Below are 14122 nucleotides of genomic sequence, written 5' to 3' on the forward strand. Positions count from 1 at the left end.
CCCACCCCGGCCAGCGAGCCTTCAGCACTTCTCTTTTCCTGGCTCCCCAGGCTGGGGTCAGTCTAAGAGGGCCTCCCTCCTTGCTCTCTCTCTGCTGCCATCCTCCTCCCTCATGTTTAGGCCTTTTCGGGGTCCTCTCTGCCCCTGCACTGACCCCTGTGCCCCGGGCTGCTCAAGCCTCAGCCTCTGAGCCCCCGCGTTCTGTCCTGGTCTCTACTGGCCTCATTATCGGGCTTCCCTGTTCCTGTCACTTCTCTGTTCTGTGATGAGCTTCACATGTCCGTCCTGGGCCGCCCACCACAGGGCGGTCTCTGTTCTCAGAGAGTCTGAGAGCAGGTGGCGGCCTCGGAGGCCTCAGTGGAAGCCCAGCCTGTCACCTCCAGAGAGGAGGAGGGTGTTGCCAGAGTCAGGGAGGTAGAGGGTCAGGGCCAGAACCTAGCTCTCCAGACCCCCAGCCTGTCTCTTTTTCCTTCGCCCCCGGCCGCTGTCCCAGCTCGGGCGCTGGGCCGTGATCCCCCATCCCACACCCTCCCCTCACTGCCCCGCCAGGCCCAGTGCTGCCCTCTGAGCCCTGCTCTGCTCCTCGATTCTGACCCAGCAGCCTGGGCATGGGGCATCTGTGGGCCCCACAGACCTGTTGAGAAACCGGGAGAGCGTTTCCTCCTCAAAGGGAAGGGGGGCCTCTTAGGGCAAATTAGGAAGTATGGGCTTTTAACATTTTTCTTAATTTTTAAAATTCAAAAAGTATGGAAGGATACTCAGTGAAAAGAAAATCTCCCTGGGCCCTTCGCCCAGCCACCAGCTTTTGCTTCTCTCATATGCGCTTGCAGGATGGCCCGTGCACACGCGAGAATGTACACATGTGTGCACTTTTTCCCTAATTTCAGCTCAAAGGATAATGGGGTAGAGTTTGAATCAAAAATAACCTCACGTCATGCAGCGTGTTCCAAAGGAGGTAAGATCCCATACTAAAATAAACTTTAGAATGAGAATAAACTTAGCAACATAGAAGGACACGCAGGATATATTAAGTGAAAAAAAGAAGGTTCCAAAATAGAATGAATGTAGAGGTCTATTTTTGTTAAAAGAAAGTTGTGTTCTCTAAGTATTTAAAATAAAGTCTGAATTGTCGCAGCCAAGAGGAGCCTAAGGAGACATGACAACTAAGGTAATGTGGTCTCCCAGATGGGATCCTAGAACAGAAAAAGGACATTAGGTAGAAACTAAGGCAATCTGAGTCATATTCCACTGTATGTATATACCAATATTATTCAGCCTTAAAAGAGAAGGAAATCCTACAGTATGTGACAACATGGGTGAACCCTGAGGACAGTATGCTGAGTGAAATAAGCCAGTCACAGAAGGACAAATACTGCATGATTCCGCTTCTATGCGGTATCTAAAATTGTCAGGCTCGTAAAGGCAGAGAGTAGAATGGGAGGTGGGGAAAATGGGGAGTCGCTGATAAACGGGCGTAAAGTTTCAGTTATGCAGGGTGAGGAAGTTTGGAGGTCCGCTGTGTTACATTGTACCTACAGATAACAACAGTACTGTCGTGCACATTTACACACTGTGAGGAGGGTAGATTCCATGTTCAATGTTCTTACTATCACAAAATTAAAAAATGAATAAAAACAAAAAAAAAACCCTAAGGAAATCTGAATAACGTCCGGAGTTTAGTTAATAACAACGTTATCAGTACTGGTTCATCTATTGTAGCAAAATGTAACAAGTGTTCCATAGCAACAGAAGGTGTTAATACCAGGGGAAATTGGGTCAGGGTGGATGGGAATGCCCTGTACTATTGTCACTATTTTTCTATAAATCTAAAACTATTTCAAAATATGAAATTTATTTTTTTAAAAAAGTCTGGAAGGACAACGCAGTGTTCTCTTCAGATGGTGAGATTATAGGTGACTTTTCCCCTTTGGTTTGTGTATTTTTTCTGTTTTCTACCAGAACCTTAGCTAGACCGTGCTGTCAACGTCAGCCCTTGTGGCGGAGGGCTCCAGGTGTGACAGCCCCCTGGCTGGGTTGACCGTGCACACCAGGGACTGTTGGGCCACTTCCTAGGGAGGGGCTCTCACAGGGACTCTGGAGACCCCTGGGATCTATTCCGTTGCCCTTGCCTAGGATGGTATTCCAGGTGGCCAGCCCTCTACTTTAAAAAATTTCTCCATTGTCAAAAAATGATAAAGTACAGATGACACAAAAAGGAAGATGATTCACTTGAAATTCTGTAAAAAGAGAGAGCTACTTTTTACATTTTTGTAGTTTATCCTTCCAGACTTTGGAATCCATATACTCACAGTACGAATATATGCATATATGTGAGGCTTTACAGAAGTTGGACCATGCGGTGGCTATGACTTGATAATTCACTTTTACTGCTTAGCAGTATGTATGGAACTGTTTTCCATGTTGGATAAATACATATTTACACTGTCATTTTAAATGACTGTATTGTATTCCAGTATACGGTTAAACTATAATCTATGTAATTGTCTGTTGCTGGATATAAAGAGCTTTTCCCCTAATTTGTAAATTATTGAACAAGTGGTCATTGAGCCCCGCCGTGGGCCAAGGGCTGCTCTGGGCTCTGGGAACACAGCAGTGCTGGTGCTCCAGCAGCCCGGCGCTGGCTGCACGGGCTCATGTTCTGGGGTGAAAGGGGCCTAATGACAGGATCCCCCTCACAGGGTGGCTGTGAAGGCTGAGCAGGGCACCACGTGGCTGGAGCCCGGGGGGAAGCGCTCAACCAAGGTTGCTGGTATCGCTGTGATCCACCCTCTGGGGGCCCTCTGAGCCCCGGAAGGGGCAGAGCCTGGCCTGAGACCCTGAGGGCCGTCTTGGGGACTGCACCCTCTGCCCTGCCCTGACTCTGCTCTGTCCCCCTAGGGCTGGACATCCACTTCATCCACGTGAAGCCCCCGCAGCTGCCCTCTGGCCGCACCCCAAAGCCCTTGCTGATGGTGCACGGCTGGCCCGGCTCCTTCTACGAGTTTTATAAGATCATCCCGTTCCTCACTGACCCCAAGAGCCACGGCCTGGGCGACGAGCATGTTTTTGAAGTCATCTGCCCTTGCATTCCTGGCTACGGCTTCTCAGAGGCGTCCTCCAAGAAGGGTACGAGGACCGCTGGGGGCCACGGAACACCGTGCCTCAGCCACCAGTCCCTCCTGGGAGGATGAGGGGGCCACTGGCGGGGGCAGAGGAAAGTCCCAGGAAGGAGGGTCTGAAACTGGAGGGAGGAGAAGCAAGGAGGGCATTTATGTCACACCCGAAGGCCAGCATGTCCTCTCAGGACCGGAGGAGTGCGGTGGCGAGAGACCGGGCCGAGTCACGACTCTCAGGGTCGAGGCCTCGACTGTCTAGTGCTGGCTCCAGGGCCTGGACGCTAGTGTTCCACCAGGCTCATCACGCAGGGGCAGGTCCACCTCTGGGCCCGGCCGGTTCCAGGCTGACCAAGCCCCGCATGCCGTGTGGGCCCACAGAGGTCCCCCGGGGCTGGCCTTAGCCTGTCACCTGCCCTCGTAGCCTGGCTGTCCACTCACTCTCCCTCTCTACCAGGGCAGGCCCTGGGCACCCAGGATCCCTTCTCACCTCCTGTGAGCTGCTCTTAGCTCAGCCCGGGGCAGGGCAGGTATGAGGAACGTCACAGGATGCTGGGAGGACCCAGGGAGTGACTCCACGCTGTTCTCCTCCCCTCACAACCAGGCTTTAACACCGTGGCCACTGCCAGGATCTTCTATAAGCTGATGCTGCGGCTGGGCTTCCAGGAATTCTATGTTCAAGGAGGGGACTGGGGGGCCTTGATCTGTACCAACATAGCCCAGCTGGTGCCCAGGTGAGGATCCCTTTCAGGTGTGTGTGTGTGTGTGCGCGCGCACACAGCCTCTATGAGGCGGACATCTGTGCAGCGTGCAGGGTTATGCATGCCAGGCCCTGCCTGGGCATAGTCTCTGAGCCTTGGAGCGCCCCCTTGCCAGGCAGGATGTTTGTGGGCCCAGGGGAGAGGAGGGAGGGGCCCCTGTCGTTCAGCTCCACCAGGGGCACTTCGACACGGATCCACCCTCCATTCGGTGTCACACACGGTTGGTGCCTGTGGGCCAGATGCCCAGGCAGAGAGGGCCTGTTAGAGGAAGGGAAGGTCAGAGAGTGGACCTTTCTGATGGACCAAGCCCTGGGAGAGCTGACTGGAACTTTCTAGAAACTCTGTATTTTCTTCCCAACCCGCTCCTCCACCTCAGGTGGCCCCTCCAGAGGGGCAGATGCTGAAGGGGGCTGGCTCTGTGCTCCTCGGCCTGGTGGCCCCTTCCTCCTCTGTCTCTTCCCTCCCCCTTTCCCTGATGCCAGCCCGGCCTCACCTCGCCCCTCTCTGCCCTCAGCCACGTGAAAGGCCTGCACTTGAACATGGCTTTCGTTTTAAGAAGTTTCTACACCCTGACCCTTCCCCTGGGACGGCATTTCGCGGGGCTTTTCGGCTACACCCAAAAGGATGTGGAGCTGATGTACCCCTTCAAGGAGAAGGTCTTCTACAGCCTAATGAGGGAGAGCGGCTACATGCACATCCAGGCCACCAAGCCCGACACCGTGGGTGAGCACTGGGGGCAGCCCGGCCCCGGGGCCTTCTTCCCCAGGGGGTGAGGGCAGGACGCTGCTCACAGCTGCAAACTCCTGTGAAGAACTCGGGCCCCTTCGACCCATAGACTGCATCTCACCACGGAAGTGAGTTGACGCATGGTCGTCAAATCCCCAAACAACTCCATTTCGTGGATTCAATACTCCTCATGGTTTGACGCTTGATTCCTCCATCCCTGAGCCTGCATCCTCCAGGAAGAAGCAGAAGGATGGAGAGCAATGGGGGAGGAGAAGCCTGGGGGCTTTCAGCTCTAGGACTGTGGGGGATGGAGAGAGGTGCCCCCGCACCTGGGGAGAGCTCCCCATGACAGTGAGGGAGGACCCAGCAACCATTTCTGCCCCCAGGGCCCTGTTGAGGGATGATTACCTTAAAAAAAGATGAAAACACTTAAAAAGATACATTGATAAAAATACAGAATGAACACATGTAGATTTTAACTCATTAATTAATAAAGGACCAGGTAAAACGTAAAACAACACAAAGCAATTCAAAGGCAATTAGGAACACTAAAATTAATTTGCTAATCGACGTGAAATTTGCCAAAACGCACAGACTAGTCATCAACTAAATCTGCACTGGACAGAATTTTTTCCTTTGAGCTTTTTTTTGAGATGTGACTGAGTGACGGCACTGTCTATGTTTACGGAGTGTAGCATCGTGCCTGGAATTACGTATAACGTGCCATGATTACCACAATAAGTTTAGTTTGCCTCCACCATCTCATATAAATATAAGAAAAAAAAGTATTTTTTTTCCCTGTGATGAGAAATTTTAAGATTTACTCTCTGGACAAAATTCATTTGCTTCTCTGTGAACAAGAACCGTTTGCATTACTCTCAGTTTTCTACAATTTACAGAGTTGTCAAAGAGCTGGAGGACAAGAGCAGAGGGGACCCCAATAAATCAGATGACCCAGAAGGGTCCCCTAGGTAACTCCGAGTCCCACTCAGAGGACGCCCAGGAGTCGCTTTGCCCATTTCAGAGTCATTTATAAAGTTTTCATGATAGTCTCTCCTACACACATTAGGAGCTCATGATAATAATCATACCGCTTTCTAAAACCAGATTTTTTTCTCTGATGATAAAAGTAATCTATGTTCAGTGTCAAAAAATTGAAACCTGCAAAAAGCACAAAGTGGAAAAGCCAGTCACCTGTGACCTCTCGTCCGTCCCCACCGCCACTCCCCCCAGCCTTCAAGAGAGCTTGCGAACAGTTGGGTTGATGAATGTTCCTAAGTGGAATCTGTCCATATAACTAGCACTCACGTCAAGAAACAGAACATGACCCACCAGCCCAGAAGCCCCTGTGGCCTCTTCCAGGCACTACCCACCACCCCGCCCCGGGGTAACCACGCTCCTGACGTCTGACAGACAGTGGCCCTGCCTGTTTTTGCACATTGTATGAAATGGCATCCTACAGTAGGATTCTTTTGAGTCTGGCTCCTTTTGCTCAGTCTTGTCTTCGTGAGATTCATCTGTGCTGGCGTCCCAGCCATTTTTAATGCCTGCCCAGTATTTTAGCTTAGGGTGGGTCAGTATTTACTTATAACTGATCCCCTATTTTAGACTTCTAGGTGGTTTCTCATTTTTCATTAAGCATAGCATATAAACAAAAAGCCCACCTTTTAAAAAATGGCATTCGGATATAGTTCTCATTTGGGTCTAACAAAACCCAGAGTCATAGACCCTTCAGTTTGCAGGAAGCTGCCCCTATAGGGAATGAATCCCCATGAGGGAGTGGAGGTATTGTCCCTTCTTTCGGGCCGAGGGTTAAGTAAGTGGGGCGCAGGAGTACCCTGAGAGCTGGGGCAGAGCTGTGCTCCGACTTGGGCTTCCTGCCACTCTGGGGGGCCCATGCCACCCCTCAGTCCTGACGCCCAGCTCCCTGGCCCCAGGCCTGAGTCGCTCCCTCGCTTCTTCCCACTCCAGGCTGCGCTCTCAATGACTCTCCCGTGGGACTGGCTGCCTATATTCTAGAGAAGTTTTCCACCTGGACCAAGTCGGAGTTCCGAGACCTGGAGGATGGAGGCCTGGAGAGGTGAGCCCCCACCCACCCCTGCTGTCACCCCGTCCCGGCCGCACCTTCCTCACCATCACCCTCCTCTCCATCCTCATCTCTGGTGGCTTTATCTGGGTGGGACGGTCAGCAAGTTCCATGTGTTGTGGGATGACCCACAGATCCTTATCCTGTGACCTGTGTAGCCCTGATTTCTGGATAAGGAAGCTGAGGCACAGAGAGGTCTAGTGATTTGCTACAAGCCTCACAGCAGGGTCGTCCAGAACACGATGCAGAGCTGGAGGCTGTCTGTGCTCCAAACAGCTCTCCTGGGATCAAGGGGTCCAGAGGGCAGTGAGCGCCCTTTCACTGCCAAGAGGCGGTGCAGTCAGGACCCTGACCTCCTGAACCCCTGGGCCACAGGAGTGCACATGTGTGGAAGCCCATCCCAGAGGGTGGCTGCAGAAAGACTGGGGGGCGGGGCTGTCCCGCCTCCCGGGACCTTAGAGGCTGCAGCCTCCACAGCGCGTGACTCCCCGGTCCCTGCCTGACTCAGATTCATCAGGTTCAGCCCTGACCTACCTTCTCCAGGACCCAGGCCTCTCTGCATTCCTTCAGACATAGTGCTGGGGGTGGGGAATAGAGACTGAGTGGGACTGAGTCCCGCCTCAGGGGTGGGACTTGTCTGGGCTGTGCCCCAGCCACAGCCCCTGGAACAGGGCCCGGAATACACTAAGTGCTCAAGAAATGTTTGTTGGATGAATGAACTCTAAAGACACATGCAAAGGACTGTGGGAGTGCAGAGAAAGAGGAGGGGAAATCACTGGGGGAATCTATCTGATCTGAGCCTTGAAGGATGAGTAGGAGTTTGCTGGGTGGAAAGGGTGGAAGAAGGGAAATTAGCCAGAGGGAAAAGCAGAAGCAATGGCAGCAGTGGTTAAAATGTAAGGTGTGCTTGGAAAAAGTGGGTTGTCTGGATGCTGGAGCAGGCACATGGGGCCAGACCGTGAACTTGTTCCCGCAGGCAGGTCCTCCAAGAGCCTCAGGAGCCCCCACCCCGGGATCTGTTTCTCCTCCCCACTGGGCAGGACCAGGCTCAATGGAGCGCCACCAGGAGCACCTTGGCAAGGGCCTGCCTGTGCTCCATGTGCACAGATACCTGGAGCCAGATGGGAGGCTCCCCGGCCTGCCCCCTGGGCCCCTCCAGAGCTCCTGCCCAGCTACAGGGAGCAGCAAAGCTCTGAGCAGGGCACAGACACAGTCAGATCCGTGTTCGGGAAGATCACCAACTGCAGCAGGTGCACACTGTGGTTGTGGTTTTCAAGCTGCACTCAGAGCCACGGGGGAGGGAGGAGCATTTGGCCAACTCGATGCAAGCCAGTTCACAAGGTTCAAGTGTTTGTGGTAACTATTCAGGTTTCATTTGTCATCAGAATTGCATTTAAACAAATGCTCATTTTATCTCTGTTCCTGCTCTGTGCTGCTATAGCTAGAGATCCGGATTTCAGAGAGGAGGGAGTAAGGACTAAGAGGAATATATTCGTAAATATGAAGATGTCACTTGATTATATTCTTCATCTCTGAGAAGCCTCTCTTCTTACAAATTCTTCAGGTTCCACTAGTTAATATTCATACTTCCTGTCTGCCCCTGCTTTGCCCCTCAGACCCCCTGTCTCTGTCCCCGTCTTGAGCTGCCCTAGTTGGGAGCAGGGCAGAGGGGGACTGAACATTCCTTAAAATGTGGTTCCGAGGACGAAAATAGAATTGACCAACTGCATCTAAATAGCTGAAGCAAACAAGTAAATTCAGGAAATTGGCCATTTCTGGTAAATTGGCTTCTGAAGAACCAGCTAAACTAACCGCCCGAGAGCTGGGGAGCAGCAAATGGTCTCTAACCCAGGCAGCGGGGACAGGAGCAGGGCCTCCTCTCCTGTGAGGGGATGGGTGGGAAAGGGCGTGAGGACAGCCGGGGCTTGGTGGGGCCAGGAGAGGGAGGCGTCCACAGTGACGGAGGTTTCTAACAGCTGCTGAGGCCTGGAGATGCCATTCACCGAGCAGGGAGGAGAGGATGAGGCGGGGAGCCCCTGTGAGTGGGTGTGTGTGCATTTGGATGTGGAAGTGTCTGCACACAGTGTGTGCACGCATGTGAGTGTGCACGCATGCGAGTGCACTTGCGTGGATGAGTGTGTGTGTGCACGTGGTGTCGGGGTGGGGGGGCTTGGCAGAGATGCAGAGCTCATTTTGTCTCGGACCTGCTGAGTGGGAGACGCTGGCAGGATGTGCAGGAGGAGAGGTCCACTTGGTGACTGGACTCAACGGATCTGGAGCTCAGGTGTGGGGTCAAATCAGAGGAAATTATGTCCACTGTGCTCTTGGTGAATTAGCAGTTGGAACTGTGGGGTAGATGTGCTCAGACGGGGTGTAGACAGAGCAGCATCAGGGCTGCTGGGAGAAGCCTGACTGGCTGCAGGAGGCCCCAAAGGGAGAGAGAGAGTCCGGGAGGACAGCCCAGTGAGAGGCCCCCCAGTGAAGCCTGGGCAGGGCTGTCGCAGGCGGACGGTTTCAGTGTCCACAGGGAATGGAGCAGGGCGGGGGGGGGGGGGCAGCAGAGAGAGGATGGGCATGGAGGGGGGGGAAGGCCTGCAGTGACATTTGGCGCTTAGACTGTGGGTGGTGGAGGGAGGAGGGGACCCACAGAGCTGGACCCGAGCAGGCAGACGGGGGATGCAGGCCCAGGACCAGGAGGCACCTGGTGAAGCAGGGAAGGGCCTGGGGGGCAGCTGCTCAAGGACTTGCGTTTCCTCAGAGAGGAAGGCAGGGAAGGGGGAGGCTGTGGGTGGGCACATGGCCATCAGGACCCACCGAGGGTTGGGATGCTCCGAGGAGGTGGCAGCAGAGACTGGAGAGCATGGTTGTAAGGGACCTGTCAGCTGGGCTGGAGTCCCCTCGGGTCTGTGGACTGTTGGGTGGGTCCTGGGTGGCAGAGGCCACAGGGATGAGGGCAGTGAAGGGGTGAGTGATGTCATGGAAGCTAGAGGGTCTGGGGTGCGTGGGGTTTCTCCGGGGAGCAGGGCTGAGAATGGAGGAAGGTGAGTCGGGGGGGGGGGGGCAGAGGGGAGAAGTGGAGGCCCAGGAGCTCATCCGGTGGGCAGCTGAAGTGGACGGATGGGGAGGCCATGGAGGGCTCCAGGGGGCTCTGGGTGCCGGGGGTGAGGGAGCCCAGCACCAGGAGAGGAGAGAGCCTGAGGGCGGGCAGGGCCAGGAGAATGTGGGGCTTTCCAGGGTCCGCAGACCACATGCTCCAACGGTGAGGGCCAAAGGATTATTTCTTCCTGGACTGGGGGCCTGCCTGCTCAGCAGTGCCCAGGCTGGAGGAAAAAAGGGGTGTCCCACGCTGAGGGAAGAGGTCTCTGCAGGGCCCCAGAGCTCACTCCTGCGGTGACGCAGGTTTGGTGGGAGGCACACTGACAAGCCAGAGATGGGAATAAAAATGCCCCAGGAGCCCCTAGTGCTGCCCTGCTGCTCCTGGTGCCTGGCCAGGGCCAGTCCAGGGGCTCCAAAGGCTGCTGGAGACAAGCGTCTGCACAGGGCTGGGCAGGGGCAGGCCTGCCTGAGGATGCTCTGAGGACGGCCTGCACTGAGGGCCAGGAGTGGGCACCAGCTCTGAGCAGGGGCAGCAGCATCCTGCTCTCAGTCCTGCTGGACACTGGGCAGACACCAGCCCAAAGCCCCTGGGTTCACCTGACCTCATCTGCTCCTTCCCACCTGGGCCGAACCTCTGGGGCCGGTGGGGGAGGGAGTCAGCTGACACCACCCAGGATGACGCGGACAGCCAGCGTTGCCTGCCTCGTATGTGGTCAGCACTGCATTACCTGTCGTCGTGGTGACTCTGGGACGAGCCTACCTGCGTCACAGGGATAATACCCCGACCGCAGTGTGGTCTGGGGAGGGAAGCGAGACAGGCAGGCACCTGGCACATGCTCCCAGTCTGAAGGTGGCAGCCCTTGTTTCTCGTACAACTGCCTGTGGCACTGAGAGTGGCCTTCCGCTTCTGCTTTCCCAGGAAGTTCTCCCTGGACGACCTGCTGACCAACATCATGCTCTACTGGACAACGGGCAGCATCACCTCCTCCCAGCGCTTCTACAAGGAGAACCTGGGACAGGGCTACATGGCCCACAAGCACGAGCGGTGAGCGCAGCTGGAGCGTGGCCTCTGAGGGCCTCCGAGGCCGGGGCAGGGTCCACCCAGTTTTGAACTCAAGGGAGGGCACTTGATGAGGGAGAGGTAAAACCTTGCCTGCGGTGTGCACAGGGTACAGAGAATGAGAACCCCATCTGAAGAAGGTCGAGGAGCTCGGAGAAATCCCTGTGCCTTTAGAACTGGCTCACGGAGGGACAGGGGGCGCCTAGATGTCATTCAGGCCTCCCCCAGGGCCAGGGTGCTGGCCTGGTGTGGCACTGACGGTCTGGGACTTCCCCAGCACCCTTTCCAAACCCCGTGTGGAAACCCTCAGACGACAGCAAAGGGAAAGGCGCAATAGAGGCTGTCCCACCCACTCTGGGCCTGTCCTCTATCGCTCCCCTGCCTGGGCTGCCCTTCCAGAAAAGAGGGCCCTTGGTGGCTGGGAATTTAGGGGGGTGGTTAAACCCGGGGGCTATCCTTCCCTTTATGTCTTCCCTCGGGTGGGGAGCGCACCCTCCCCCAGGCCCTGAACCCTCTGCTGCGGGGACGGGGAGGGGGCCGGCAGCAGCCTTACCCCTCTGTGGGATCTTTGTCCCACCCAGGATGAAGGTCTATGTGCCCACCGGCTTTGCTGCCTTCCCGTGTGAGCTGTTGCACGCCCCGGAAAACTGGGTGAAGTTCAAGTACCCGAAACTGATCTCCTATTCCTACATGCCCCGTGGGGGCCATTTCGCCGCCTTCGAGGAGCCACAGCTGCTGGCTCAGGACATCCGCAAGTTCGTCGGGCTGCTGGAGCGGCAGTGACGCCCGCGTGGCAGGTCCCTTGCCGACCCCTGCCGCTTCAGCTGGAAGCCCCCATTCTCCCAGGGCCTGCTCCCCGAGGGAGTGGGGCTGCCAAGGGGGCGGCCTCCCAGTTTTCTCTCGGTGCAGACGCCCATTTTCTGAGAATGAGTTTGCTTCTGTTCCCTGCCCACGCTGGCACCCCGTGCTCACTGCCTGCACGCGCACTCGCCCACCCCACCCCCAACACACACGTGTTAAGCAACGTGGCTTTGACGATAAATGATTTTACTTCCAAAAGTGGCTGGAACCAAATGATGCGCGCGTTCTGCGACCCCACGTGGGGTTCCCCTTCCCGCGGAGCCGGCGGGTCTGCATCCGGCATGGGGAGGGGGGGTCCCCCGCCCTCGCTGGGAAGGGTAGGACAGGCCCGCTGCGGCACCAGGAAGCCGCTTTACCGCCTCCCAGTGCCCGGGGCCGCTGGGAGCAGAGGCCGAGGCTGAGGACCACGAGGCGGGGTCTGCAGGGGGATGGAGGACTTGGCCGCACTGCCGCGCCGACCGCGCCGACTCGCGCCTCTGGCGCCCCCTGGGGGCTGTAGGGAAGCGGCTCTCGCGCAAGCGCCCAAAGCGGCTTCCCAGCCCCGGGAATCAAAGGGGGACAGAGAAGGCAACCGGCTGCCTGTCCTTCCTTCCCAGCTTACAGCTCAAGGGTGGTGCGCGGCCCTGCACCCAACCCAGACACCCCTTCTCCTCTCCCCTGCCGGCCCTTGGCTCCGAGGAGGCCCTGAGCCCTGCACCCCCGCCCCCACCACCTTGGAAGGAGCAGACAGATGGGGTTGAGGGATGTAGACTGCACCCCAGGCACTCGGCTCTGACGAGATGGGAGAGGCTGAATCTCACCAGTCTGGCTGAATGGGCACTTTATTAGTGGTCCTCATTGTCCCTGCCTGCTGCAGGGCGACCCTGACCCAGCCACAGCTTCACTGGCAACATGATACAAGAACACAGACCCATAGCGGGATGCGCAGGTGCATGTGCAGCTGCAGGAGCCTCTGCAGCCCAGCACTGGCCCATTCCCTTCCTGTCCCCACAGCTCACTCCTGAGACGGGGGCGGGGTGGATGGTTAATACCCAGAGGGAATGAGCCCGGGTGTCATCTGGCCCCGTCTCAGGCCCGGGACTGCTGTAGGCTCTTTGCTCATCAGGCGCTGTGTGTGCCCAGAAAGGGTAGGTGGGGTCTGGGCACTCAGAAGGGAGGTTTTCCACTTGTTACTTTCTCCCTGGTACCCGACACAGTCATCAGAGGTAATGGGTCTGGAGGGGCACAATTCCAACATGATCGTGGCTAAAAATCACTGGGGACATCACCCCAGCTCGAGCTCGACGCTGGTGCAGAAGGTGGACTGGAAATGAGCACAGCCTCAGGCGACGGAGCTGCATGGACTCCCTTCTCAGCTGCTGTGACCAGAAAAGACCACCACCAACAGCAGTCCCACCCTCCCCCATCAGCCAAGGGCCTGAGCCCCTTCCTGGTCCCATCTGTTCAGAGCTGTGCGGCTGAAAGCAGGTGGAAAGAAGTCCAGGTTGGCGTCGGAGTCGAGCTGCCTCCCCGCCTCTGTCTCCTCACCTCCCAGCTCCTGGAGCCTGGCCCATCCTGAAGCTCACCGCCCTCAGGCCTCCTGGAGGGCAGCCGCCACCTCGGCCGCAGGACTCTGGGCCAGGCCCTGCCCCGGGATGGTCGCACTGATGTTGTGGATGGCGCCATAGGTCTGCTGCTGCTGCGGGGACAAGGCTGTTCTCTCAGAGGCCAAGCTGTTCAGAATCCGGGGCACATAGGGCTGCAGGCAAATGGGGTGTCAGTGCTCAGGTGGGGTGGCCACCAGATTCCACCCTCCCCCACTGCCCTCCCCTTCCAGCAGGGGGACACGAACAATGCTCAGACAGGACACAAAGAAATAACATCAACTTAGAACGTCGGGACCCAAAATATGCCAACGGCAGGATTTCCGAGCAGCCAGAGCTAATCAGAGAACACAGTCACTGACCCAGTTCTCGGGATCACAGAAAAGGAAGCACACTGATTTCCCAGAGAAAACAAAACCTTCCTAGCACTGCAATCTAGATTCCTCGCTTTATATAGGACACAGGTCTATCCATCTGGGACAGGCTTAGCATGCTGTTGGTGGAACTTCCGGGAAGCTGAATGGACCCATGGAAGTTACGGTTCCTCCCAGTCCCAGGCTGCAGCTGCCGGGCAGGGCAGACAGGCTGCGGCTGAGGGATGTCCATCATCCACCTGTCCTGCTCATCCCTTGTCTGGTGGGCACATCACACCCAGGAGCCTCTGGGTAATGAATCCTTCTGAGAACCCTCTCCTCTGGGGCTGGTCCAAGGACAGACACTGATAAGAGTGCCTGACACTGGAAAGAACGCTGCTGCTGAGATGGGCCGCTGTCCTGGCCCTGGGTCTGTCAGGAAGCCTGCGGTCACAGCCCTGGGGTCCCATGGCTCCGCTTTCC

General features: G+C 56.3%; 2 protein-coding genes across 9 annotated transcripts in view; one reads left to right on the forward strand and one right to left on the reverse strand.

Moving 5' to 3' along the window:
* EPHX1 (epoxide hydrolase 1) overlaps positions 1-11901 on the forward strand; it is a 51973-nt gene extending 40072 nt beyond the window's left edge. For all 7 annotated transcript variants that reach the window (XM_070501470.1, XM_014862372.3, XM_070501468.1 and 4 more), the window contains 6 exons: positions 2899-3126; positions 3718-3847; positions 4389-4597; positions 6572-6680; positions 10702-10827; positions 11424-11901. In XM_070501470.1, the coding sequence (XP_070357571.1) occupies positions 2899-3126; positions 3718-3847; positions 4389-4597; positions 6572-6680; positions 10702-10827; positions 11424-11625 (1004 nt within the window). In that variant the 3' untranslated portion in view covers positions 11626-11901. The remainder of the gene's footprint in view (positions 1-2898; positions 3127-3717; positions 3848-4388; positions 4598-6571; positions 6681-10701; positions 10828-11423) is intronic.
* A 605-nt stretch (positions 11902-12506) lies between these two features.
* TMEM63A (transmembrane protein 63A) overlaps positions 12507-14122 on the reverse strand; it is a 37687-nt gene continuing 36071 nt past the window's right edge. For both annotated transcript variants that reach the window (XM_014862367.3, XM_014862368.3), the window contains one exon: positions 12507-13441. In XM_014862367.3, the coding sequence (XP_014717853.1) occupies positions 13274-13441 (168 nt within the window). In that variant the 3' untranslated portion in view covers positions 12507-13273. The remainder of the gene's footprint in view (positions 13442-14122) is intronic.

The sequence above is a fragment of the Equus asinus genome, chromosome 30 (genome assembly GCF_041296235.1).
Source record: "Equus asinus isolate D_3611 breed Donkey chromosome 30, EquAss-T2T_v2, whole genome shotgun sequence".
In the NCBI taxonomy this organism is placed as follows: Eukaryota; Metazoa; Chordata; class Mammalia; order Perissodactyla; family Equidae; genus Equus; species Equus asinus.